Source organism: Nyctereutes procyonoides, unplaced genomic scaffold (assembly GCF_905146905.1).
Source record: "Nyctereutes procyonoides isolate TBG_1078 unplaced genomic scaffold, NYPRO_anot_genome, whole genome shotgun sequence".
Lineage (NCBI taxonomy): Eukaryota > Metazoa > Chordata > Mammalia > Carnivora > Canidae > Nyctereutes > Nyctereutes procyonoides.
In genome coordinates, this window is record NW_026575044.1 from 8,332,790 (window position 1) to 8,358,767 (window position 25,978).

The 25,978-nt window shown below is 35.0% G+C and overlaps 1 protein-coding gene and 1 pseudogene across 1 annotated transcript in view; one reads left to right on the top strand and one right to left on the bottom strand.

The window, feature by feature from the left end:
* CATSPERE (catsper channel auxiliary subunit epsilon) overlaps nt 1-25,978 on the top strand; it is a 177,755-nt gene that overhangs the window by 63,915 nt on the left and 87,862 nt on the right. Inside the window, exon 7 of the mRNA XM_055324355.1 lies at nt 18,531-18,637. Coding sequence (XP_055180330.1) covers nt 18,531-18,637 — 107 coding nt within the window. The remainder of the gene's footprint in view (nt 1-18,530; nt 18,638-25,978) is intronic.
* On the bottom strand, nt 6,724-7,675 carry LOC129508988 (protein-L-histidine N-pros-methyltransferase-like; annotated as a pseudogene).

Sequence of the window (25,978 nt, forward strand, 5' to 3'; positions counted from 1 at the left end):
TCTTTAATTAAAAAAAAATTTGTTGTTTAGAATTCAGTGATGTCTTTTGAATTTTGAGATAGTTGATAAGATTTTCTAATTATAATTATTTATCTAATTATTAGGTTGTATTAGATAGCATTTTATTTTATATAATTAAGTTTAGATATATATTTAGTTGTATCAAATTAAATTAATATAAATATATATTTATAAACATAAAATTAAATCTAATTAAATATATTTAAATGCTTTAGTAAACATGTATGTAGAATTTATATTAATTGCAATCTTAAATATTTTTCTAAGTGTCTTTTACCTTCAGAGGTGAAATCTCTTAAGAACTTATATGTAGGGATCCCTGGGTGGCGCAGCGGTTTAGCGCCTGCCTTTGGCCCAGGGCGCGATCCTGGAGACCCAGGATCGAATCCCACGTCGGGCTCCCGGTGCATGGAGCCTGCTTCTCCCTCTGCCTGTGTCTCTGACTCTCTCTCTCATTCTGTGTGACTATCATAAATAAATAAAAATTTTTAAAAAAAGAACTTATATGTATAAAGAAAAAGTATCCAAAACTTAGAAATAAGGCAAAAAGATGACTGCATATTCTTTCAGTGTCATATTGGAGAACTGTCTAATAGGCCCACCTCAGGATCCCTTAGATATTTAAAGGAATGCACTTTTTAAAAAATTATATAAAATAGACATAAACATTTACCATTTTAATAACTATTTTAAATGTACAGTTCAGTGGCATTAAGTACATTCCTATGGTTGCGCATCTATCTCTAAGAATTTGATGACTCTAAGTACCTTATATAAGTGAAATCATACAGTATTTGTCTTTTTGTGACTGACTTCACTTAGCATAATATAGTCAAGTTTCATCCATGTAGCATGTGTCAGGATTTCCCTTCTTTTTAATTCTAAATAATATTCTGTTGTATGCATAGCAAAAGAAAAGACAAAAGAAAAGACACTCTAGGGGATCCCTGGGTGGCGCAGCGGTTTGGCGCCTGCCTTTGGCCCAGGGCGCGATCCTGGAGGCCCGGGATCGAGTCCCACGTCGGGCTCCCTGCATGGAGCCTGCCTCTCCCTCTGCCTGTGTCTCTGCCTCTCTCTCTCTCTCTCTGACTATCATAAATTAAAAAAAAAAAAAAAGAAAAGAAAAGAAAAGACACTCTATTGAATGGGAGAAAATATTTGCAAATGACATATCTGATAAAGGGTTAGTATCCAAAATATGTAAAAAAAAACTTATGAAACTCAATATCAAAAAAACCACATAATCCAATAAAAATGGGTAGAAGACATAAACAGACATTTCTCCAAAGAAAACATACAGATAGCCCTCAGACACATGAAAAATGCTCAATATTGCTCATATTCAGGGAAATGCAAATCAAAATCACAATGAGATATCACCTTCCACCTATTAGAATGGCCAGAATCGGGATCCCTGGGTGGCGCAGCGGTTTGGCGCTTGCCTTTGGCCCAGGGCGCGATCCTGGAGACCGGGGATCGAATCCCATGTCAGGCTCCCAGTGCATGGAGCCTGCTTCTCCCTCTACCTGTGTCTCTGCCTCTCTCTCTCTGTGTGTGTGTGTGTGTGTGTGTGTGTGTGTGTGACTATCATAAAAAAAAAATGGCCAGAATCAACTACGTAAGAAACAAGTGTTGGTGAGGATGTGGAGAAAAAGAAACCCTCATGCACTGTTGGTGTGAATGTAAACTATTATTTATAATAGCCAAATTACAGAAGCAGTCCAAGTGCCCATGGATTGATGAATGGATAAAGAAGTATGGTATATATATTTACAATGAAATATTATTCAGTTATTATAAAGAATGAAATCTTGCCATTTACAACACATGAGTGGATCCAGAGAGTATAATGCTAAGCAAAATAAGCCAGTCAGAGAAAGACAAATACCATATGATTTTACTGATATGTGGAATTTAAGAAACAGAATAAATTAACAAAGAAAAAAAAAGCAAAAGATAAACCAAAAAGCAAACTCTTAACTATAGAGAACAAATTGATGGTTCCCAGAAGGGAGATGGGTAGGGGTATGGATGAAATAGGGGATGGGGATTAAGAGTACACTCACCTTGATGAGCATGGGGGTAATATATGGGTTGTTGAATCACTGTATTGTACAGTGGAAATGAATATAACACTGTATTATAACTACACTGGAAATAAAATAATTCTTTAAAAAGAATAAAAAATTTTCCATTGAATATATATACCACATTTTCTTTATTAACCTATCAGTGGACACTTAGGTTGCTTCCATATCCTGGCTATGGTGGATAATGTTACAGTAAATATAAGAAAGAAGATATGTCTCTTTGATATTCTTTTTTACATTTCTGTTGGATGCATGCCCAGAAGTGGGATCGCCAGATCATATGATAGCTCTATTTTTATTTTTTTTGACAAACATCTATACTGGTTTGCATAATGGCTGTACCAATTTACATTCCCACCAACAGTGCACAAGGATTTCCTTTTCTCCACATCTTGCCAACACTTCTTATCTTTTATCTTTTTGATGATAACCATTTTAACAAGTGAGAGGTGATATTGTAATTTTGTGATTGATTTGTATTTCTATAATGATTAGTGATGTTAAATACCTATCATATACCTGTTAGGGCCATTTGTATGTCTTCTTTGGAGAAACGTTAGGGGCATCTGGCTGGCTTGGTTGGTAGAGCATGTGACTCTTGATCTCAGGGTCATGAGTTCGAGCCCTGTGTGAGGCATACAGCTTACTTCAAAAAATAATAATAATACATAAATAAAAAGCTACTTGGAGATATGCTTATTCAGTTTCTTTGCTCATTTTTATTAGTTAATTTTTTCTTGCTGTTGAATTGTTTGAAATATGTATATATATTTTATATATATAATATCTTATAGCTATCTGGCTTAGAAATATATTTTCTCATTCAGTAGATTGCCTTTTCACTCTATTGTTTCCTTTGCTGTGCAGAAGCTTTTTAGTTTCATGCAATCTGATTTGTCTACTTTTACTTTTGTTGCCTGAGTTTTTGGTGACATATCCAAAAAAGTCCTTGCCCAAACCAATGTCAAGAATCATTTCCCATATGTTATCTTCTAGTAGTTTTATGTTTTTTTAAGTCTTATGTTCAAGTCTTTAGTCTATTTTGAGTGGGTTTTTAAAATATGATGCCTGATAAGGGTCCAATTTAATTCTTCTGCATGTGGATATCCAGTTTTTCCAACATCATTTGTTGAAGAAACTATCCTTTCCCCATATACATTCTTGGCACTCTTGTCAAAAATCATTTGACCATAAATGTGCGGATTTACTGCTGGAATTTTTATTTTGTTCCATTGGCCTATAAATCTATTTTGAGGGTGGTACTATAATGTTCTTATTACTATGGCTTTGTAATATATATTGAAATCAGGAGGCATCATGCCTCCAGCTTTATTCTTTCTTTTTTAAAGATTTATTTATTTATTTGAGAGAGAGAGAGAGAGAGCACAAGCTGGGGGGGGGGGCAGAGGGAGGGAGAGGGGAAGCAAATTCATCACTGAGTGGAAAGCTCAGTGTGGGACTTGATCTCAGGAGATCATGAATTGAGCCAAAACCAAGAGTTAGACACTTGACTGACTGAGCCACCTAGGCACCCCTCCAGTTTTGTTCTTTTTGATCACGATTGCATTTGCTATTTGGGGTCTTTGGTGGTTCTATACAAATTTTAGGATTGTTTTTTCTATTTATATCTAATGACATTGATTTTGATAGGGAATGAATTGAATATGTAAAGCATTTTAAATAGTAAGGACATTAAAAATAAATAAATAAATAAATAAATAAATAAATAAATAAATAGTAAGGACATTTTAGCAATATTCCTTCAATCTATGAATATGCAATATCTTTACATTTATCTGTATTTTAATTTCCTTCACCAGTGCTTTACAATTTTTAGTATAGAAATATTTCACATCTTTCCTGTCTTTTTGTTGTTGTTGCTATTGTAAATGAGATTATATTATTTATTTCCTTTTCAGAGGGTTCATTGTGAATATAAATGAAACTAATTTTTGAATGTTGATTTTTTTTAAATTCTGCAACATTACTAAATTAATTCACGAATTCTAGCAAGGTCTTTTATTGTTAATTCTTTAGGATGTCCTACATACATGATCATGTCATCTACAAACACAGGTAATTTTACTTCTTCATTTCTACTTTGAATGCCTTTCATTTCTTTTTCTTGTCTAATCACTATGGCTAAAGGGCTTCCAGTACAATGTTGAATAGAAGTGGTAAGATTGGGCGTCCTTTCCTTGTACTGGGTCTTGGAGGAAAAGCTTTCAGTTTTTCCCCATTGGTTTTTGTACTAGCTGTGGAGATCCTATATACATAATCCCTTATACATTAAGGATTTATTATGTAAATTCCTACTATACCTATTTTGTTGAGACTTTTGATCATGAATGAATGTTGAATTTTATTAAATGCTTCTTCCGCATCTATTGAGATGATCATATGGCTTTTATCTTTCATTCTATTAATATGGTATATCACATTGATTTATTTGCATATGTTAAACCATCTTGCATCCCATGAGTGAATCCCACTTGGTCCTGGTGTGTAATCTTTTCAGTGTGCTGTCAAATTTGGTTTGCTAATGTTTTATTAAGGAGTTTTGCATCTATATTTATCAGAAATAGTGGCCTGTAGTTTTCTCTTCTTCTGGTGCCTTTGTTTGGCATTGGTATCAGGGTCATGCTGGCCTCATAAAATGAGTTTGGAAGTATTCCTTCTTCTAGTCTTTGGAAGAATTGAAGAAGAATTCTTATTAACTCTTCTTGCAATATTTGGTAGAATTCACCATGAACCCATCTATGTGTTCCTGGGTTTCCTGTTTTTGGGAGATATTTGATTATAGCTTCAATCTTTTAATTTCTTATTGGCCTGTTCAGGCTTTGTCTTCTTGATTCAATGTTAGTAAGTTGTGTGTTTCTAGGAGTTTATCCCTTCTTATTTATCCAATTTGTTACCATATAATTTTCATAATAGTCTTTTATGATTCTTTTTATTTCTGAAGCATCTGTTGTAATGTCTCCTCTTTCATTTCTGATTTTATTTGAGTCTTCTTGTTTCTTAGTCTAGTTTAGGATTTGTCCATTTTCTTTATATTTCAAAACACTAACTCTTAGTTTCATTGATTTTTTTCCCTATCCCTATTTTCTGTTCTCTACTTGATTTATTTCTGCTCTGATCTTTATTATTTATTTCCTTCTGCTCACTTTGTGCTTAGCTTGTTTTTTTCTAGTTCATTGAGGTGTAAAATTAGGTTGTTTATTTGAGATTGTTCTTTTTTAATATAGGCATTCATTGCTTCCCTCTAAGTACTGCTTTGATACGTAGCATAAATTGTGTTTTTGTTTTCATTCATCTTAAGATCTTTGTAACTTCCCTTTTGATTTCTTCCTTGGTCCAATGGTTTAAGAGTATGTTGTTTGGTTTTCCTGTATTTGTGAATCTTCACATTTTCTTAGAGTTATTGACTTCTAGTTTCATTGCACTGTGGTTGGAAAAAATACTTGGAATGGCTTTATTTTATTTTTACTTTTTAAAAGATTTTATTTATTTATTTGTCAGAGAGAGAGAGCACAAACAGGGGGAACAGCAGACATAAGGAGAAGTAGGCTCCCCACTGAACTGGGAGCCCAGTGTGGGACTCAATCCCAGGGTCCTGGGATCATGACCTGAGCTGAAGGCAAATGCTTAACTGATTGAGCCACCCAGGCATCCCCTTGGAATGATTTTAATCCTGTTACATTTTTAAGATGTTTTTTGACCTCACATGATCTATGCTGGAAAATATGCACTTGAGGAGAATGTGTTTTCTTCTGCTGTTGGTGAAAAGTTCTGTATATGTCTGTTAGGTCCATTTGGTCTATAGTGTTGTTCAAGTCAGCTGTTTTTTTTTAAATTGTTTTTCTATCTGGGTGTTTTAATATTATTGAAAGTGGGACATTAAAGATTCCTACTATTATTGTATTGCTGTATCTGTCTTCCAATTAGTATTTGCTTTATATAGTTAGGTGTTCTGATGTTGAGTGTATATATAATTGTTATATTGTCCTGTTTAATGGATGTTTTTATCATTATATAATAATTTTATCTCTAAAGACAGTTTTTGACTTAAAATTCTATTTTCTGTGATATAACTGAGTCATTTCTGCTTTGTTTTGGTTACCATTTGCATGGAATATATTTTTATCCCTTCACTTTTTTTCACCTCCAAAATGTTTATTAGCATGATTAAGACATTTTTAAAATAATGACAGAATTTCTTAATATTAAAGAATATCACTGGCTATATTTTATAACAAAATATTTGCAAATGAATGGACAGCTTTATTGCCAGTCTTCATTTTATTAAAAGCAATCCATATTTATTGGTTCCATATGAATTCATGACTATTGCTTTGACTGGGAATTAAGTAGAGAAAATATCTTCCATAATCAGAGCATGACCTATATTACTGAGTGAAGAGTTGATAAGAATCCTCAAAGAGTTAGGTTTTTGTTTTTTAAAAATACTGCTTTTGCACATTACAAAGAAATAATCAGTATTTTGGCTTTTTAAATTCCTACATGATATTCAGAATGGCAGTCCCCAAAGGTCCTCCCTCCATGTAATGCAAACACAGACCCTCTTCTGGAATATACATTCTTGGAATGGGCTCTAAGGACTTGGGCTTCCATGTGTTTGTACTGGTTTGAAAATAAAAACTGCATCATCCAGAATGTAGTAGTCATTATACGTGTTGCCTTCACACAGGTATGGTGGTCTGGTGAAAGCTTCAATTACAAAACCAGCTTTTCTGAAAACTTTAGGCAGACTACTCACTTGTTCTTCTCAATTCTGTACTTTGATTTCTAAAATTTCTGATGGTTTTTCCCACTTGCCACCTGTTTTCTGCATAGTGAGGAAAGGGTAAAAACAGGGCAAAAATGGCCCTGCCTCTGGTAGGCTCCAAGACACTTCTCTTTTAATAACTTATGGGCTCATCATAGCAGTCTAGCAAATTGAAGCAACTGATGACATTGTACTGGAGGCCTTTATTCTGTTATTCATTTATACCAAGTACTCTGTATTTCTTCTTCTGAAGCTGCCATATCATAATTTCAGATAGCTCAGTGGCATACATGTCTTCAAAGTGAGGGCTCATAATTTTTGTGACTTCTCCATTTCCAGCACTGAAATCAAGAAGTCTATGGGTTTTCCAGTCTGGATTAATTTTTAGCAGTCCCTGAAACTGGTCTGGTGAAACCACAAACATTGAGCCTCTTCCTAGAAACCCAATGAAGATGTTCTAGACATAAACAGGTTAAAAACAGATGACACAAAAAGGTGATATATTTGGATAAATAGCCCTATTTCTCAGTGCTATTTTTTAAGACCTGTGTCCCTTGATCAAGGTAACTCTGAACAAAGATAGCCTGGAGTGACTAGCATAATTTCCCTCCATTGCACACATACTGCTGGTGGTTCCCCTTCCTGCCATCTGCTGCCACCATGGTACCACTTATCATGTTCACTTATAGGGATGGGTGAACAGTTCCAGAGTCCACATCCTCTGCACCAGCTATATGGTCACTAGGCTCAGGCACAGAAAGCCTGGGAACAGTCTCATGAGGGGACATGGCTACTCTTTGATCACCACCAGCACCTAGGTGAAGAGGAGGCGCTGCCCATCAGGGCTAGAGCCATCATGCCCAATTTGCCCATCCTAGCCTTTCTCTATCCCTTCACTGTTAGCCTATGTGTGTCTTATATAAAGTGAATCTCTAGTGGACCACAAATTGCTGGATCTTGGTTTGTTGTTGCTGCTTTTAACCATTCAGACATTCAACCAGTCAGACACTTTTGACTAGGGAGTTTAATCCATTTACAGTTAAGAAATTGTTGATAGGTGAGGACCTATCAATTTTACCATTTTTGTGCATTGTTTTCTGTCTAATATGCAGCTGCATTGTTCCTCTCTTTCTCTTTTCATATCTTCTTTTGCTATTTGATGAGGGCGTTTTGCTTTGATTCTTTTTATCTTTTGTATATCTACTATAGGTTTTTTTCTTTGTGATTACCTTGAGGCTTGGATAAAGTATCTTGTAGTTAAAGTGTCTACTTTAAGTTGATAGAACACCTTCAATTGCATATAGAAACTCTACATTTTTACTATGCCCCCTTTGTATTCTTTTTGACATTTATTTATTTTATTTATATTTAAATTCAGTTAGTTAACATATAATGTATTATTGGTTTCAGAGGTAGAACTCAGTGATCCATCAGTCTTATATAATACCTAGTGCTCATTACATCACGTACCCTCCTTAATGTTCATCACCCAGTTACCCTGTCACCACCCTCCCAGTGGCCCTCAGTTTGTTTCTTGTGATTAAGAGTCTCTTATGTTTTTTTTCTCTCTCTGATTTCATCTTGTTTTATTTTTTCCTCTTCCCTTGTGATCCCGTTTTGTTTCTTAAATTATCTATATGAGTGAGATCATATGATAATTGTCTTTCTCTGATTGACTTATTTCACTTAGCATTATATCCTCTAGTTCCATCCATGTCATTGCAAATGGTAAGATTTCAATTTTTTTGATAGCTGAGTAGTATTCTATTGTATATATCTACTACCTCTTCTTTATCCGTTCATCTGTCAATGGACATCTGGGCTCTTTCTGTAATTTGGCTATTGTGGACATTGCTGCTAATGAACATTAGGGTACAGGTGCCCCTTCAGATCACTACATTTGTATATTTGAGATAAATACCTAGTAGTGCAATTGCTGGGTTGCAGGGTAGCTCTATTTCCAACTTTTTGAGGAACCTCCATACTATTTTCCAGTATGCACCAGCTTTCATTCCCACCAACAGTGTAAGAGGGTTCCCCTGTCTCCACATCCTCACCAACATCTATCATTTCCTATCATTTCTGACTGGTGTGAGGTGATATCTCATTGTGGTTTTGATTTGTATTTCCCTGATGCTGAATGAGGTGGAGCATTTTTTCATGTGTCTATTGGCCATTTGTATGTCTTCTTTGGAGATGTCTCTTCATGTCTTCTGCCCATTTTTTTGATTGGATTATTTGTTCTTTGGATGTTGAATCGGTAAGTTCTTTACAGATTTTGGATAGTAGCCCTTTATCTGATACATTATTTGCAAATGTCTTCTGTTCTGTTGGTGGTCTTTTAATTATGTTGACTATTTGCTGTGCAAAAGCTTTTCTTCTTGATGAAATCCCAATAGTTCATTTTCGTCTTTGTTTCCTTTGCCTTTGGAGATGTGTCTAGTTAGAAGTTGCTGTGGCTGAGGTCATAAAGGCTAGTTAGAAGTTGCTGTGGCTGAGGTCATAAAGGCTACTATCTGTTTTCCTCTAGGATTTTGATGGATTCCTTTATTTCATTTAGGTCTCTCATCCATTTTGAGTCTATTTTTGTGTGATGTGAGGAAGTGGTCTGGTTTCATTCTTCTGCATGTGGCTGTCCCAATTTTCCCAAAGCCATTTGTTGAAGAGATTATATTTTTTCCATTAGCTATTCTTTCCTGCTTTGTCAAACATTAGTTGACTAGAGAGAAGGGTCCATTTCTGGGTTCTCTATTCTGTTCCATTGATCTATGTGTCTGTTGTTGTGCCAGTACCATACTGTCTTGATGATTACAGCTTTGTAATAGAGCTTGAAGTCAGGAATTGTGATGCCACCAGTTTTGGTTTTCTTTTTCAATATTCCTTTGGCTATTCAGGGTCTTTTCTGGTTCCAACAAATTTTAGGATTGTTTGTTCCAACTCTGTGCAATAAATTGATGGTATTTTCATAGGGATTACATTGAATGTTTAGATTGCTCTAGATAGCATAGGCATTTAAACAATATTTTTCTTCTAATCCGTGAACATGGAACATTTTTCCATTTCTTTGTGTCTTTCTCAACTTCTTTCATGAGCATTCTGTAGTTTTCTGAGTACAGATCTTTCGCCCCTTTGGTTAAGTTTATTCCTAGGTATCCAATGGCACTAAATACATATTTTTCAATAGTTATTCTGGGGCAACCCCAGTGGCGCAGCAGTTTAGCGCCACCTGCAGCCCAGGGCGTGATCCTGGAGACCCTGGATGGAGTCCCACGTTGGGCTCTCTGCATGGAGCCTGCTTCTCCCTCTGCCTGTGTCTCTGCCTCTCTCTCTCTCTCTCTCTCTCTCTGCATCTCTATGAATAAATAAATAAAATCTTAAAAAATAGTTATTCTGAATTAAATGGGCTAAATGCCCCAATCAAAGGACACATGGTATCAGTTGTATAAAAAAGCAAAACCTATCAATATGCTATCTGCAGAGACTCATTTTAGACCCAAAGACACCTCCAGATTTAAAATGATGGAATAGAAAACCATTTATCATGCCAATGGACATCAAAAGAAAACTGGGGTGGCAATCCTAATATCAGACAAATTAGATTTTATTTTATTTTATTTTATTTTATTTTATTATTTATTTATTTATTTATTTATTTATTTATTCATGAGAGACACAGATAGATAGAGAGGCAGAGGGAGAAGCAGGCTCCATGCAGGGAGTCCAATGTGGGACTCGATCCCAGTACTCCAGGATCATGCCCTGAGTCCAAGGCAGATGCCCAACCACTGAGCCACCTAAGTGTCCTGACAAATTAGATTTTAAACCAAACACTGTAATAAGAGATGAGGAAGGATACCATATTATAACTAAAGGGTCTATCCAACAAGAAGATCTAACCATTGTAAATATTTATGCCCCTAACATGGATGCAGCCAGTTATATGTCAATTGATAACAAAATTAAAGAAGCACATTGGTAATAATCCAATAATAGTAGGGACTTTAACACCCCACTCACAGCAATGGACAGATCATCTAAGCAAAAGATCAACAAGGAAACAAGGGCTGTGAATGACACACTGGACCAGATGGACTTCACAGATACAGTTTTGTTTGTTTGTTTGTTTGTTTTTTATTTATTTATTCATGAGAGACAGAGAGAGAGAGAGAGGCAGAGACCTAGGCATAGGGAGAAGCAGGATCCATGCAGGGAGCCTGATGCAGGACTCCATCCTAGGTCTCCAGGATCACACCCTGGGCTGAAGGTGGCTCTATACCACTGAGCCACCAGGGCTGCCCACAGATAAGTTTTTACTTCTTGTGTTGTATATACTTTAACAAATTTTTCTTCCGTAACTTTTAGATTAGCATTAAAAGTAATTTGTGCATCACCATTACAATTTTACATTGTTCTGTATTTGTCTACATAATTTTCTTTGCCAATGAGATTTATGCTTTCATATACTGGGGTCCACAGTGGTGGAGACTGTGAGGGTCCTCAGTAGAGAAAGCTGTGGAGGTCCACGGTGGTGGTGGTGAGAACTGCTGGGGTTTCCCTGCTCTCCTCTCCATGGGGAGTTGTAGCCAGCAGAATTCCTCTTAGCATTGAACTGTGCTGGCCTGAGAGTTAGAATAATGCAGGTTAAATGCTTCCTGTACTTTTCTGTGCACCAACTTCAGTTTTTGTGCTCCACTGGGTTGCTGAAATTTCTTAATTATACTCTGGAGCTCTCCCAAAGCTATTTTTCTTCATGGAGAGTTGTCAAATTGTTGTTTTTGTGGGAGAACTTCTGTCATCTTGCTGAAGTCACTCTTCTTTTTTAAATTTTATTTTTAATGTTTTCCAATTTTACTGAGATAAAATTGACATACTGTGTCAGTTTAAGGCTTGACTTATGTATATTGTGAAGTGATTACCACAACACACTGGGTCAACATCCATTATCTCATATAGATTCAATAAAAAGAAAAAGGAAAGAAAGAGAGAGAGAGAGAAAGGTACTTTCTTTTTGTGATGAGAATTCTTAGGGGATCCCTGGGTGGCTCAGCAGTTTAGTGCCTGCCTTTGGCCCAGGGCATGATCCTGGACCCCTGGGATTGAGTCCCACATTGGGTTCCTTGCATGGAGCCTGCTTCTCCCTCTGCCTATGTCTCTGCCTCTCTCTCTCTTTCTCTCTCTCTCTCTCCCTCTCTCTCTTTCTCTCATGAATAAATAAATAAAAATCTTTGAAAAAAAAAGAATTCTTAGGATTTACTCCACTAACAACTTTCCCTTATACCATACAGCAGTGTTAGCAGTAGTCACCATGCTATACATCACATCCCTAGTACTTTATCTTATAACTGAAGTTTGTGTCTTTCACCACCTTTCTCCAATTCTCCTTCCCTAACTGCCTGCCTCTGGTAGTCATTAATCTGATCTCTTTTTCCATAAGTTTGTTTTTTATAGAAGATTTCACATATAAGTGAGATCATCCAGTATTTGTCTTTCTCTGACTTACTTCACTTAGCATAATGCCCTCATGTTGTCACAAATGGCAGGATTTCCTTGGGGTTTTGTGGTTTAATAACTATATATGGTATATTACAACTTCTTTATCTTTTTCATCTGTCAATGGAAACAGGTTTTTTCCATATGTTTGCTATTGTAAATAATGCTGCTATGAATATGGAGGTGCATATATCTTTTGAGTTAGTGTTTTCATTTCCTTTGAATATATTCCCAGAAGTGAAATTGCTAGATCATATGGTCATTCTATTTTTGTTTTTTTGACAAACGTCTATACTGTTTTCCGTAGTGACTATACCAGTTGCACCAATGCGCAAGGGTTCCCTTTCTTCCACATCCAGGCCAGCATTTGTTATCACTTGTCTTTTTTATTAAGGCTATGCTAACAGGCATGAGGTATCATCTCAAGGTGGGTTTGATTTGCATTTTCCTAATAACTGGTAATGTTGAGAATCTTTTCAAGTACCCATTGGTCATTTTTATGTCTTCTTTGGAGAAATGCTTGTTCAGGCTTTTTTTCTTTTAGCATTTTTCAATAAGATTATTTGGCTTTTAGCTGTTGAGTTATATGAGTTCTTTAAATGATTTCAATATTAATCCCTTATCAGGTAGGGCTTTGCAAATATTTTCCCATTCCATAAGTTGTATTTTCACTTTATTGATTGTTTCTCTCTTTGTGCAGTAGCTTTTTAAATTTGATGTTGTCCCATTTATTTAATTTTGATTTTGTTTCTTGTGCTGCTTCATACCACAAAAAAAATCAATGCCAACACCCATGTCAAGGAGCTTTTTTTCCTGTTTTCTTCTAAGAGTTTTATAGTTTCAGGCCTTACATCTAATATTTTAATTAATTTTGAGTTAATTTTTGTGAGTATTGTAAGATAGGGTCTAGTGTCATGCTTTTACTCATGAATTTTCCTTAGCACCATTTATTGAAGACACTCTTCTCCATTGAGTATTCTTGGCTCCTTTGTCAAGTACTAGTTGACTACCTCTGCTTCAGTTTATTTCGGGACTTTCAGTTCTGTTCCAATTATCTATTTGTCTGTTTTTATGTCAGTACCACCCTGTTTTGATTACTGTAGCTTTATAGCATAGTTTGAAATCAGGAAGTGTGATGCCTCCTGCTTTATTCTTTCTCAGGATTGCCTTGGTTATTTGGAATCTCTTTTGGTTCCATGGAAATTTTAGGATTCTTTTTTTCTACCACTGCAGAAAAATGCCATCAAACTCTTAATAGAGATTACATTGAATCTATAGATGGTTTTCAGTAATATGGACATTTTAACCATATTGATTCTTCTAATAAACACGAAAATACCTTTCCATTTATTTCTGTCTTCCTTAATTTCTTTCAACAATGTCTTATAGTTTTCAGAGCACAGACCTTTCACCTTCTTGGCTAATTTTATTCCTAAGTATTTTTTTTGTTTGGATGCTATTATAAATGAGATCATTTTCTTTATTTCTATTTATTGTTAGTATATAGAAATACCACTGATTTTGTATTTTAATTTGTATCCTGCAACTTTAATAACTTTTGGATTAGATCTAATGGGGGTTTTGGTAGAATTTTAGGAGGTCGTATCATCAGCAGAGACAATTTTACCTTCCCCTTTCCTATTCTGATGCCTTTTCTTTCCTTGCCTGATTTCTCTGGTTAGGGCTTCCAGTACTGTGTTGAATAAGAGTTGAGGGTGGGAACCCTTGTCTTGTTCCTAATATTAGAGAAAAAATTTTCAATCTTTCACCATTGAGTACAGTATTAGTTATGATCTTGTCAGATATTGCCTTTGTTATGTTAAGGTACATTTCATCTACATGGAATTTATAAAAGAGTTTTTTATCATAAACAGATGTTGAATGTTGTCAAATGTTTTTTTCTATGTCTACCGAGATAATCATATGATTTTGTCTTTCATTCTATTAACATGATGTAACTCATTTGTTGATTTGTATATGTTGAACCATTCTTGCATTGCAGGGATAAATCCCACTTGATCATCACGTGTGATTTTTTTTTTAACGTGTGATCTTCTTAATGAGCAAGTGAATTTGGTTGGCTAGTCTGTAGTTGAGAATTTTGCACCTATATTCACAGGAATGTTGGACTATTTGTCTTCTGGTAGTGTCCTTTTCTGGCTTGGTATCAGGGTAATGCTGGCCTTGTAAAATGTAGTTGGGAGCATTCCCTTCTTTTTTGAAAGAGTTTGAGAAGGATGGGCATTAATTCTTTGTCAGATGTTTGGCAAAACTTGTCAGTAAAACATTTATTTTTAATAATAGCTATCCTAACGGAGGTGAAGTTGTATGCCACCATGGTTTTAATTTGCATTTCTGTAATGATTAGGGATGTTGAGTATCCTTTTGTGTGCTTTTTGGCTATTTGTATAATGAAGTCCAATTTGTCAGTTTTTCCTTTAGTTGCCTGTGCCTTTGGAGTCATATCTAAGAAATCAATGCCAGATTCAATGTTTGTTTTCTTCTAAGGATTTTATAGTTATATCTTTCATGTTTAAAGAATGCACTATTGATATACCTAACAACTTGGATGGATGCTGAGTTAAAAAGCCAATTTTAAGTGTTGCATACTGTATGATTCCATTTATAGGAGATTTTAGAGGTGACAAAACTGCAGTCATTTAAAACAGAGAAGTGGTTGCCAGAAATTAGAGTTAGCAGGCAGTTGTGACTTTTAAAGGTTAACATGAGGGAGTTTCTTTTTCTTTTTCTTTCTTTTTTTTTTTTTTTTTTTTTGAGGGAGTTTCTTATTTGTGATTGAACAGTTCCATAATCCGTATTCTATAACAGCTCTATATTGTGATGGTTACATAAAACTAGACATGTGATAAAATTTCACAGAACTGTGCAAAAGGAGCACTTGTAAAAAAAAAAAAAAGAATGATGAAATCATAATAAGGTTCGTACCGAAGTTAATAGTGTTATATCATCAATTTCCTGGTTTTGACATGCACTAAGATTATATAAGCTGCTGTCATTGGGAATAGCTGACTCAATTCCTGTGAGTCAAACTATTTCAAAATAAAATAGTTATATTTTAAAATGTCTTTAACATTTGCCTATGGTACTAAGAATAAAATCCAAACTATTTTCCAGGACCGACAACGTTTAGCATGGTGTGATTTCTGTCTATATTTTATCTAACCTTTTCCTGTACTATTTCTTTCTTACTATATTCTAGCCATTATCTTCCTTTCAATTCCTCAGCCATAATAATTCCTCTCCTCCCTCAGAGCCTTTGTAACTGTTGTTCATTCTATACAGAACGCTCTTCTCATAGCTATATTCTGAAAGAACTATACTCTTCTGGGTGGTGAGATTTTTTTCTTCTTTATTCATTCAACAAATATTTACAAATGCAGGCTTAGAAGGCAGAGCCCTGAGGCAGCAGTGCAGTTTTGTACATATTGATTTGAAGTGTTTCTAAGACAAGCAAAATCACTGTTAAAAGTCTAGTTAGATACACAGATCATGAACTAGATATAAAATTTGGGATCAGGGCCAAACAATTTGAGCAGTTTTATAGGAATTGAATGATACTTGAGGCCATATGATTGAATGAGATTACCTAGGAAGAAAATGTACATGAGAAGGGTACTGAGAGGAAGAGAATGTAGGACCAAGCTCTGGAGATCTCTAATAGAGCAAGGAGCAAATGGTAACACGGAAGCAAAGTAAGAGTGTTTCAAAGGGGAAGATTGGTCCAATGTATCAAATGCTGCTGAAAAAACAGGTGAGATAAACAAAAAGTATTTTAAGTTTCCATAACCATATATTGATGTTATAACTAGAAAAATACTTTTTAAAATAATAACAGAGTTTGACATCTGCATAAGTAAAAGTTGTTCTGTCATAGATTACTAATAATAAAATAAACTGGCACCATCCGTTTAGAAATTGTTTCAATAATATGTATCAATTATTTCTTAAGTGTTCATAGCATTTGACCCAGTAATCACATTTCCAAGAATCTAAGATTAAAGAAATAGTTCTTACTGGGAAAGACTATGTCTGATGATATCCATGGCAATAATATTTATAATAGTGAAAACCTAAAATTACCTAAATATCCAGTAGGGGAGTATGTTAAATAGATGATAATTCACTCAATGGATTATTATGCTAATATTAAAAATCATGTTTATATAGACCTCTAGTTATAAAACATGGATACATAACAGTAGCCTACATTTGGTAAATTCTAGAAATAAATGTGTTTTTAATTTTTATAATTTCTATGTTTTAAATTTTTCCATCTAATAAAGTTATCTTTAATGACAATGAATTATCCTCTTAACAGAAAAACATTTTTAAGCTTGTTTGTATGATTGCGCTAACCTTTTCTTAACCTATCCTCTTTTCTATTATTTTGTTGGTATACATCACTTACTATATTTTCTTCCTGTCTTATGCTATGCTACATTTATTCCTTTCCTTTGCAGTTATATGAAAGATATTTGTATTTTAAATTCTGAATAGTGAATAAGATTTTCAGAAATAAAATTTAAAATATCCATTATTTTTTATATGCCAGGCAAACCTATACTTCTTTATCAAAATCAATAAATGTATATTCTTCAGGGAGGTCTTACCTAACCACATTCACTCCCAAAATTAGGTTATTAGATAATCCCATAGTCCCAATGAATATACTCTGACACTTATCATAGCAATCTCAAAGGCTCCTTTGTTGATGGTTGACATTTCTAGGAAATTTACTGGAACTTTATTGGAAAATTAGGGCAGAAGAAAGCCATGGAATTTTTTTTACATTATTTTAATTAAAGATTTGTATTTATTTATTTTGAGAGAGAGAGAGAGAGAGAGAGAGAGAGCGAGCACATGAGCAGAACAAGGGGGCAGAGACTCAGAGAGGGAGAGAGAATCTCAAGCAGAGTCCATGCTGAGCATGGAGCACACCCTAGCCTGGATCTCATGACTCTGAGATCATGACCTGAGCCAAAATCAAGAGTCTGACCCACAATCATCTGAGCCACCCAGGTGCCCCAGAAGCCATGGAATTTTAGACTGGCCCTCATCTGATTTTTTATTCTAAGGATTCCCCATAATGACACCATTGTCTCTATTCCAAAAATACCAATTAGGAAAAATTCCAGTCAATTCAACTTCTCCTTAAATAGCATTAAAAAAAAGAAGAAGAAAGAAAGAAAGAAAAAGAGGAGGGCAGCCCCGGTGGCTCAGCGGTTTAGCGCTGCCTTCAGTCCAGGGCATGATCTTGGAGACCCTGGATCGAGTCCCACATTTGGCTCCCTGCATGGAGCCTGCTTCTCCCTCTGCCTGTGTCTCTGCCTGTCTCTCTCTCTCTCTCTCTGTCTCTCATGAATAAATAAAATCTTTAAAAAAAAAAAAAAAGGAAAGATGTCAGATCCATTGTTATACTAAGAATTTTTGTTAAAGCCTCCAGATATCATTTGAAACCTACCTTGAAAGAATATGTTGGGGGCCCCTGGGTGGCTCAGCTGATTAAGTGTCTGACCTGGATTCAGGTCATAATCTCAGAGTCCTGGAATGGAGCCCCACATGGATCCCGGGGGTGGATCCCCTAGTGGATCCCCGTGTGGGGCCCCAGTAAGGTCCCCGCTGCTCTGCACTCAGCGGGGAGTCTGCTCCGCTCTCTCTCTCTCTCTCTCTCTCTCTCTCTCTCTCTCTCTGCCCCTCCCCCTGCTCATGCTCTCTCTCCCAAATAAATAAAATATTTTTTTAAAAAAGAAAGAATATGTTGTTTTGAAGTCAGATCCATATAGACATAATTCTAACAGATTAGTTTTAGAAACTCCACTACTTATTTCATTAAAATTAACACATGAGGATATTTATTTAAAGGTCCCCATAATCTCAGTTCATTCGGCAATCTGATTATGTATAGTGTTTTCAACATGTTGGAAATGATATTATACCTTCTTTATGATTCATAAAGTTCAACAGGGAAGAAGCTATATGATTAAAAAAACTGATCCTGAAAATGTGGTAAATGTATAAATATAAATCATGTCTTAGCTAAAATAACAAATTAAATATATCATGATTTAATTTCAAAATAATTTTGTCTACAGAAAGTGAAAAAATGATTTTTTTTTTTACAGTATTCCTTAATACTTAGCAGGCAGTTGGCCACTTTGGGACAGAAGCCTATCATATACACAACTCTGAAGAGAAAAGTTTATTTTCCACATGATAAAATGAAGAATGGGTATTTATTTTAAAATTTCATATATAAACTTTATTTTTTAAATTTATAAAATAACTGTCAGAAATTTAAAGTAAAAGAAATTTTAAAACCCTAGTGGAATTCCATATAATATCTTATATGTAGTTTCCAAGTAGCTTCTTTCATGATACACAAAAAAATGTAATAATCAGAACTAGTTATCAACTTATAGTTTTACAAATGGTATTAATATCTAAACTTCAGTTCAAGAGCCTCATTCAGGATGTCAGCAAATCCTAGAAATATCTCAAAATGTTTCCTGCCAGTTCAGAAAAATGAACCATAGTGGTGTAACTGATGCTACAATCATTATCACTGTCAGTACACACACATACACAAAACAAATTCCACCTGAAAGATAAAATCTGTTACTATTAAATTAGGAAGTGATTATGGGGTTAAGACAGCCTTTCTTACTCTGTTACAACTAGGCACAGGGCAAGGTGATTATAACTAAAAGATACAATTCCTACCCTCAATAACGTTCCCTTATTTGGGGAGACAGATAAATAGATGTTACGATAGAGGTGAACCCAGATGAAATGGAAGAGAGTGTGGACCAACAAAGTCTTAGATAAAAGGGAATCAAGGAGGACTTCTCTAAAGAGGTGACATCTGCATGCTTGAAAAGAAATAAAAGCCAATTGGGAGAGCATTCCAAACAGAGAGGCTGCATATACAAAAGCTTTCAAGCAGAGACCTGAGAAAGCAGACACATTTCAGGAGATGCAAAGAAGTTGAATCCATGGGTAAAGTAAAGGGTGACATTCAGAAAGAGGAGATGTTTTTTAAATAATCATAATAATCTGGGGCTAAAATTCCTGCTGATTTTATAAAACCTTGGGAGATGGGGAGGTAGGAGAAACAGTAATTATAAAACCAACTAAAGGCTTGTCTGACTTAGCAGGCAAGTAGGAAGGTTATAGGTATCATTTGTTTCTTCTCTATTGTTAATATCTTTATGGAACTTCATAAACACATGATTCGCCCTTTTAAAGTGTACAATTTAATGGTTTTTAGTCTATTTACAGAATTGTATAACTATCACTACTGTTTAAATCTAGAACATTTCTATCACCTCAAAAAGAAACCTTATTCCCTCCTCCTCCCAGCCCTTGGTCCTACTCATCTATTTCCTGTCTCTATGGATTTGCCTATTCCGAATGTTTCATATCAAGAGAATCATACAATATATGGTCTTTTGCAACTGGCTTCTTTCAGCATAATGTTTTCAGGGTTCATCCATGTTGTAGCATGTTTCAATATTCATTCCTAAAAAGGAATAAAAATTGCCAAATAATATTCCATTATATGGATATACCAACTTTTTAAAAAAATTGTTCTTCAGTTGATGGACATTTTGGTTGTGTCTACTTTTATGTAGACTATTATGAATAAGGCTACTGTGAACTTTTATTTACAAGTCTTTGTGTAGACATAATGGTTTTTTTTTTTAAGATTTTACTTATTTATTCATGAGAGACAGAGAGGGGCACAGACATAGGCAGAGGGAGAAGCAGGCGGGACCTAATGCAGGACTCAATCTCCGAGCTAGGATCATGCCCTGAGCCAAAGGCAAACACTCAACTGCTGAGCCACCCAGGCATCCCTAGACATAATGTTTTTATTTCTCCTGGGTGTATACCTAGGATTGAAATTGTGAGCCATATGACATCTAATTTCATTTATTTGTTGTCCGAGGAAATATTTTGTGTGATTTCAGTTCTTTTATATGTATTGAGGTTTATCTTATGGCTTAATATATAGCCTGTCCTGGAGGATTTTCCTTGTCCACTTGTGAAGAATGTATAGTCTGCTGTTGTTGGGTGGAGTATCCTATAGATGTCTGTTAGGTCTAGTTGGTATAGAGTGCTGTTTAAGTGTTCTATCTCCTTGTTGATGTTTTGCTAGTTGTTCTATCCATTATTGAAAGTGGTATATCAAAGTCTCCAACTATTGTTGTTAAATTGTCTATTTCTCCCCTTCATTCTGTCAGGTTTTACTTCATGTGTTTGGGGTCTCTGTTGTCAGATGAATATGTTTGTAATTATTATACTTTCCTGATGAATGACAGAGTATCTTGACATTAGAAAAAGTTCTTCTTTATTTTGTATTGTTTTTGCTTTAAGGTTATCATCTCTAATATTACTATAGCCAGTCCAGCTTTCTCTGGTTGCTTTTGCATAACATATTTTTCTGCCCTTTACTTTCAACATTCCTCTATTCTTTTAAGATTTTACTTGTTTATTTATTTGAGAAAAAGAGAGAGCACACAGGGGAAGAGCAAGGGGAAAAGGAGAAGCAGACTCCCTGCTGAGCAGGTAGCCCAACGTAGGGCTTAATTCCAGCACCCTGAGATCATGTCCTGAGCTGAAGTTAAGTGCTTAACCGACTGAGCCACCCAAGTGCCCCTCAATGTATTTGTATTTTTTAATCTTAACTGTATCTCCTATAGACACCATATAGTTGGAACTTATTTTGTTATCAGTCTGATAATCCCTGCCATTTGGTTAGACTGTTTAGTATACTCACATTTAATGTTATTATTGATACAGATGATTCTATATCTGCCATTTTATTTATTTCTCCTGTATTTTTTCTTCCTCTGTTCCTCTATTGTTTTCTTTGCATTAAGTGAATATTTCCTAGTGTAACAATTTAATTACATTAATTTTCTCACTGCATTTTGAAATATTTCCTTAGTTTATCATCTAGGGCTGGCCATATACATATAGCACACTGCAACAATGGGAACACTTATATTGCACAACCAATTTGAAAGGTAATTTTACATTATCCTGCAAAGTTAAAGATGCCCATACCAATAGTTCAGCAATTCAATAGCAGCATATATTCTACAGAAATCCATGCACAAGTGCACCAGGAGATGTGTGTATTTGTACCAGAATTGTTTCTAATAACAAAAAAAACCCTGAAATTCTAATTTCCATTTCATGGAGAGATGGGTAAGCATCTTATAGTTATGCTATAGAATATATGCATTATACAGCAGTAAAAATGAATCAAACACAGCAATACAAATCAACATGAGTGAATTTCACAAACATAACATTGAATGAAAAAGGCAAGTCATGGAGGAAAAATACAGTATGATTCCATCTATATAAGGTACAAACCTGAAAAATAAAAAAAATATTGTTTAATAATACATTTATGTCAGTTAACTAGTTTTGTAAAGCAAAAGAATTGACTTTCGTATATTAACCTTGTATCCTGCAACCTTGCTACAATTACTTATTAGTTCCAGGATTTTTTAAATGTGTTCTTTGTTCTCAGAAATTTTTTCTGCATAGATAATCATGTCATCTGCAAATAAAGAACATTCTGTTACTTCTTTCTCAATCATGTATGCCTTTTGTTTTATTTTTTTATCTTACTATGGTAGACAGTAAGATACTATCAGTGTGATACTGAATAGGAGTGGTAAGAGGAGACATCTTTGCTTTTGTTCATAGGAGAAATGGATCTAATTTCTCACTATTAAGTATTTTGTATGTTTTTTTATAGATGCTCCTTTATCAAGTTGAAGGAGTTTCCCTCCATTGCTTGTTATCTGAGAGCTTTTATCACAAATGGGTGTCAGATTTTGTCAAATGCTTTTTTGCATCTGTTGATGTAATTATATGCTTTTTTTCTTTTTAAATCTTTTATATGATGGATCATATTAACAGATTTTTCATGCTGAACCAGACATGAATAACTGGAATAAACCCCGTTTGGTCATGGTATATAATTCTTTTTATACATTGTTGAATTCAAAAGGTCTGCAACTCTACCAGTAATGTATTTACCTGGTTTTGGTATTAAGGCATCTGGTTTTCTCTACTATTCTTCTGTTTTCAGTTTACTGATTTCTGTTGCAATTTTTTTTTTTCTGTTTCCTTTAGGTTTGTATCGCTTTTTTTTTTCCTCTAGTTTTCCAAGGTGGAAGCTTAGAGTATTGACTTTAGATCTTTCTTCTTTTCTAATATATGCATTGATGCCATACATTTCCCTCTAAGCCTTGCTTTCACTGCAGCCCTCAAATTTTATTGTTTTATTTTTTCATTTGTTCAAAACATTTTTCATTTTCTTTTTGTTTAAAATATTTTTTACCTTCAGTTGTGATTTCTTCCTTAACTAATGTGTTATTTAGAAGTGTTTAATCTCCAAATCTCTGGGGGTTTTCCAGCTATCTTTCTATTACTGATTCTTAGCTTAATTACATTGTATTTTGAGAGCATACTTTATATACTTTATATTTTTTAAAATTTCTTAAAATGTATTTTATGACCCAGGATATGATGTGTCATGGTCAGTGTTCCATATGAACTTAAGAATGTGTATTCTGCTGTTGTTGGAAGAGATAATCTTTAAATGTCAATTGGATACACTTGATTGATGCTGCTGTTCAGTTCAATTATGTCCTTACTGATTTTCTGCCTGCTGGATCTGTCAATTACTAAAAGAGGAGTTTTGAATCTCTAACTATATAGTAGATTTTTCTATTTCTCCATGCAGTTGCATATTGTTTAATAAGACATTTTATGGCAAAACTAGTTTTTAAAAAAGCACAGAAATGTAAATACAAATGCAAACAAAATCAGGACAGTGATTATGTGTAAGCAGGTGGGAATGGGAGAAGGAGAGGGATAGGACATTTCTAAGGTATTGGTAACATTCTGATTCTTGATCTAGGTGATTAGTACACAGATGTTCATCTTAGTATTATTCTTTAAATGTATGTGTATGTCATATACTCTTTTGTATATATGATAAATTCATAATAAAATTATTAAATAAGTGGTATTTTAATAGAAACAAAGAAAACATGCATATGGAGAGAATATTAGAGGTTTAGTTTTTTTAAAAAAAATTGCCTTGGATGCCATAAAATACCATTCACATGATTGACTAGTCTGAGTTTAGAAAAGATTGTGCTTATTAAAGATACATTTTTGTGGTAAAACAAGAAAGCAAAAAAAGAAAAAAAACAAGAAAGAAAATAGAAGAGAGTTCTGGGCAGAATTAAAAGGCAGTGAAATAAACACAAGGAAGATGAAATCAGCACTCCAAGAGAGATGAAGAGCACAGTTTTGGTGGGCAAACAGGAATAACACACCTGAAATAAAATATGGCAAGTGAAATTGAATAGGAAAAAATATAGAGATGCCGTGAAAATAATTTGGAATAGCTTGATTTTTTTCCTGGATATAATTAAGGGGCCACTGAGTTTCTAAGCAGAACATGACTTAATAAAATTCAGATTAAAAGAGATAAACTAAACATGGCAGATTAAGTGCATTTATTTATCTCTATTCTCTCCCATTATCTCACTAAGGTAGTTGTAAGCCTACAAGGAGAACCAATGGGAAGGGAAGCAAGAACAGAAGGTAAAAGGAGATAAAGAAGTGGTAACTGACTTAGTAAAACATGAAATTGTATTAATTAAGGGCTTGCAGAGGGAATTCTAAAGTGATGGGAACCCTCTGGTGTGCCTTCAGTTCTTTCCTCCAGCTCTGCTCCCTGAATATGGAAACTTAGTGTATATCCTCCTGGCAAGAGAGAAGAGGATTTTTCTTTGATTAGCTGATCAGACCTACTTAAAAGAAGTTCGGAGTCAGAAGGGGAGAAGCATGATGGAGTACAAGAGGGGTGAGAAGTATCCCTCTGAACTGAGACACAACTTGTTACAACTTCCCTCTTAAATATTAAAGGAAATCCAGAGACTATCAGAATTACAGAAAGCTTCCAACATGAACATCAGACACCTAAATCAATAGAGAGAACAACAGAACTCAGAGGAAACAAAACATAGCAGGGAGCAAAAGAAAAGATCACAAAAAAGCATAAATAACATCTTCACAGAAATAAGAAAAGATATATGTAAAAGAAAACTAAGATGTTATAAAATGGGAAAGAAGTAAGAAAATAATTTTTTAAAGATTTTATTTACTCATGAGAGACACAGAAGGAGAGGCAGAAATGTAGGCAGAGGGAGAAGCAGGCTCCTCACAGGGAGCCCTATGAGGGACTCGATCCCCAGACCCAGGAGCACACCCTGAGCCAAAGGCAGACACTCAACCGCTGAGCCACCCAGGCTTCCCAAGAAAATAATTTTGAAAAGTGTATAATCATTAAAAAAAATCAACACTTGAAACCAAAATGATAGACATGGAATATTGAAATGGTCAGTATGCCCTGACCAGGCCTTGAGTGCTGGCTCCTTTCTAGGCCTTGTAGATAAATAGATCTCCATCCAAAAAGAAGAGTCACCAATACCTCATTATAATGTGGCTACACATATATGAGATTATCATATAGCCAGTGGACAGTGTAAAAAAATGGTACTGATGATTGTAGAAGTTGTACTTGAAACCGATGTTATAGAGTCAGTAGTGTGGCTTGCATAAAGCAGTAATTGCATTGAGTTTCATGGTGGCATGGTTTAGGGTATAGAGGTGTGGTGACAACCCTACAACTGCCCCAACATGGGTCCCCCTGCCCTGCCAGGACCACATTCTGAGTGGGCAAAATGCCGTCACCCAAGTATGTATACATTGAGGAAATAGGAAACTCAGGAGACATTTACTGAACATCTACAACCTGATGTCTCCTAGACTGCCCTGATGAGAAACTCCCTAGAATTTTTCATAGTTTCCAAGATACATGGGAGAATGCTTATTTTCATGAATTCCTCTGTATATCCACTTAAAAGATAAATTTAACCCTGTCAAATTTTAGAATACTAAGAAAAAAGGGGATATATTATTTCTGAATTCTCTGCCTAGCGAATTTATCCAGCAGGTGTGTGAAATATTTTCAGATATTCAGGGTCTCAAAAATTTATGTTCATATATACTTTCACAGAGAGGTACTGAAGAATGTACTTTAGCAAAACAAGAAAGATCAAAGTTCTGGATCCAGTGAATGATGCCTTTAGCCCAAAAAGTAATGAAGTAAAACAAGTACTAGATTACCTCTGCATTTAAAACATGGAAAAAATTATGGGCCACCACATTATCTTTTGGAACACTTAGGAAACAACGGATTTTCAAAATGAAATAATGATGAACTCTAGAAGAAATATGAATATATATGTATATATGAAAATGTATGGGGCAGCCCGGGTGGCTCAGCGGTTTAGCGCCGCCTTCAGGCCAGGGTGTGATCCTGGAGACCAGGGATCAAGTCCCACGTGGGGCTCCCTGCATGGAGCCTGCTTCTCCCTCTGCCTGTGTCTCTGCTTCTTTCTTTCTCTGTCTCTCATGAGTAAATAAATAAAATCTTTAAAAAAGAAAATAGAAAAAAGAAAATGTAATT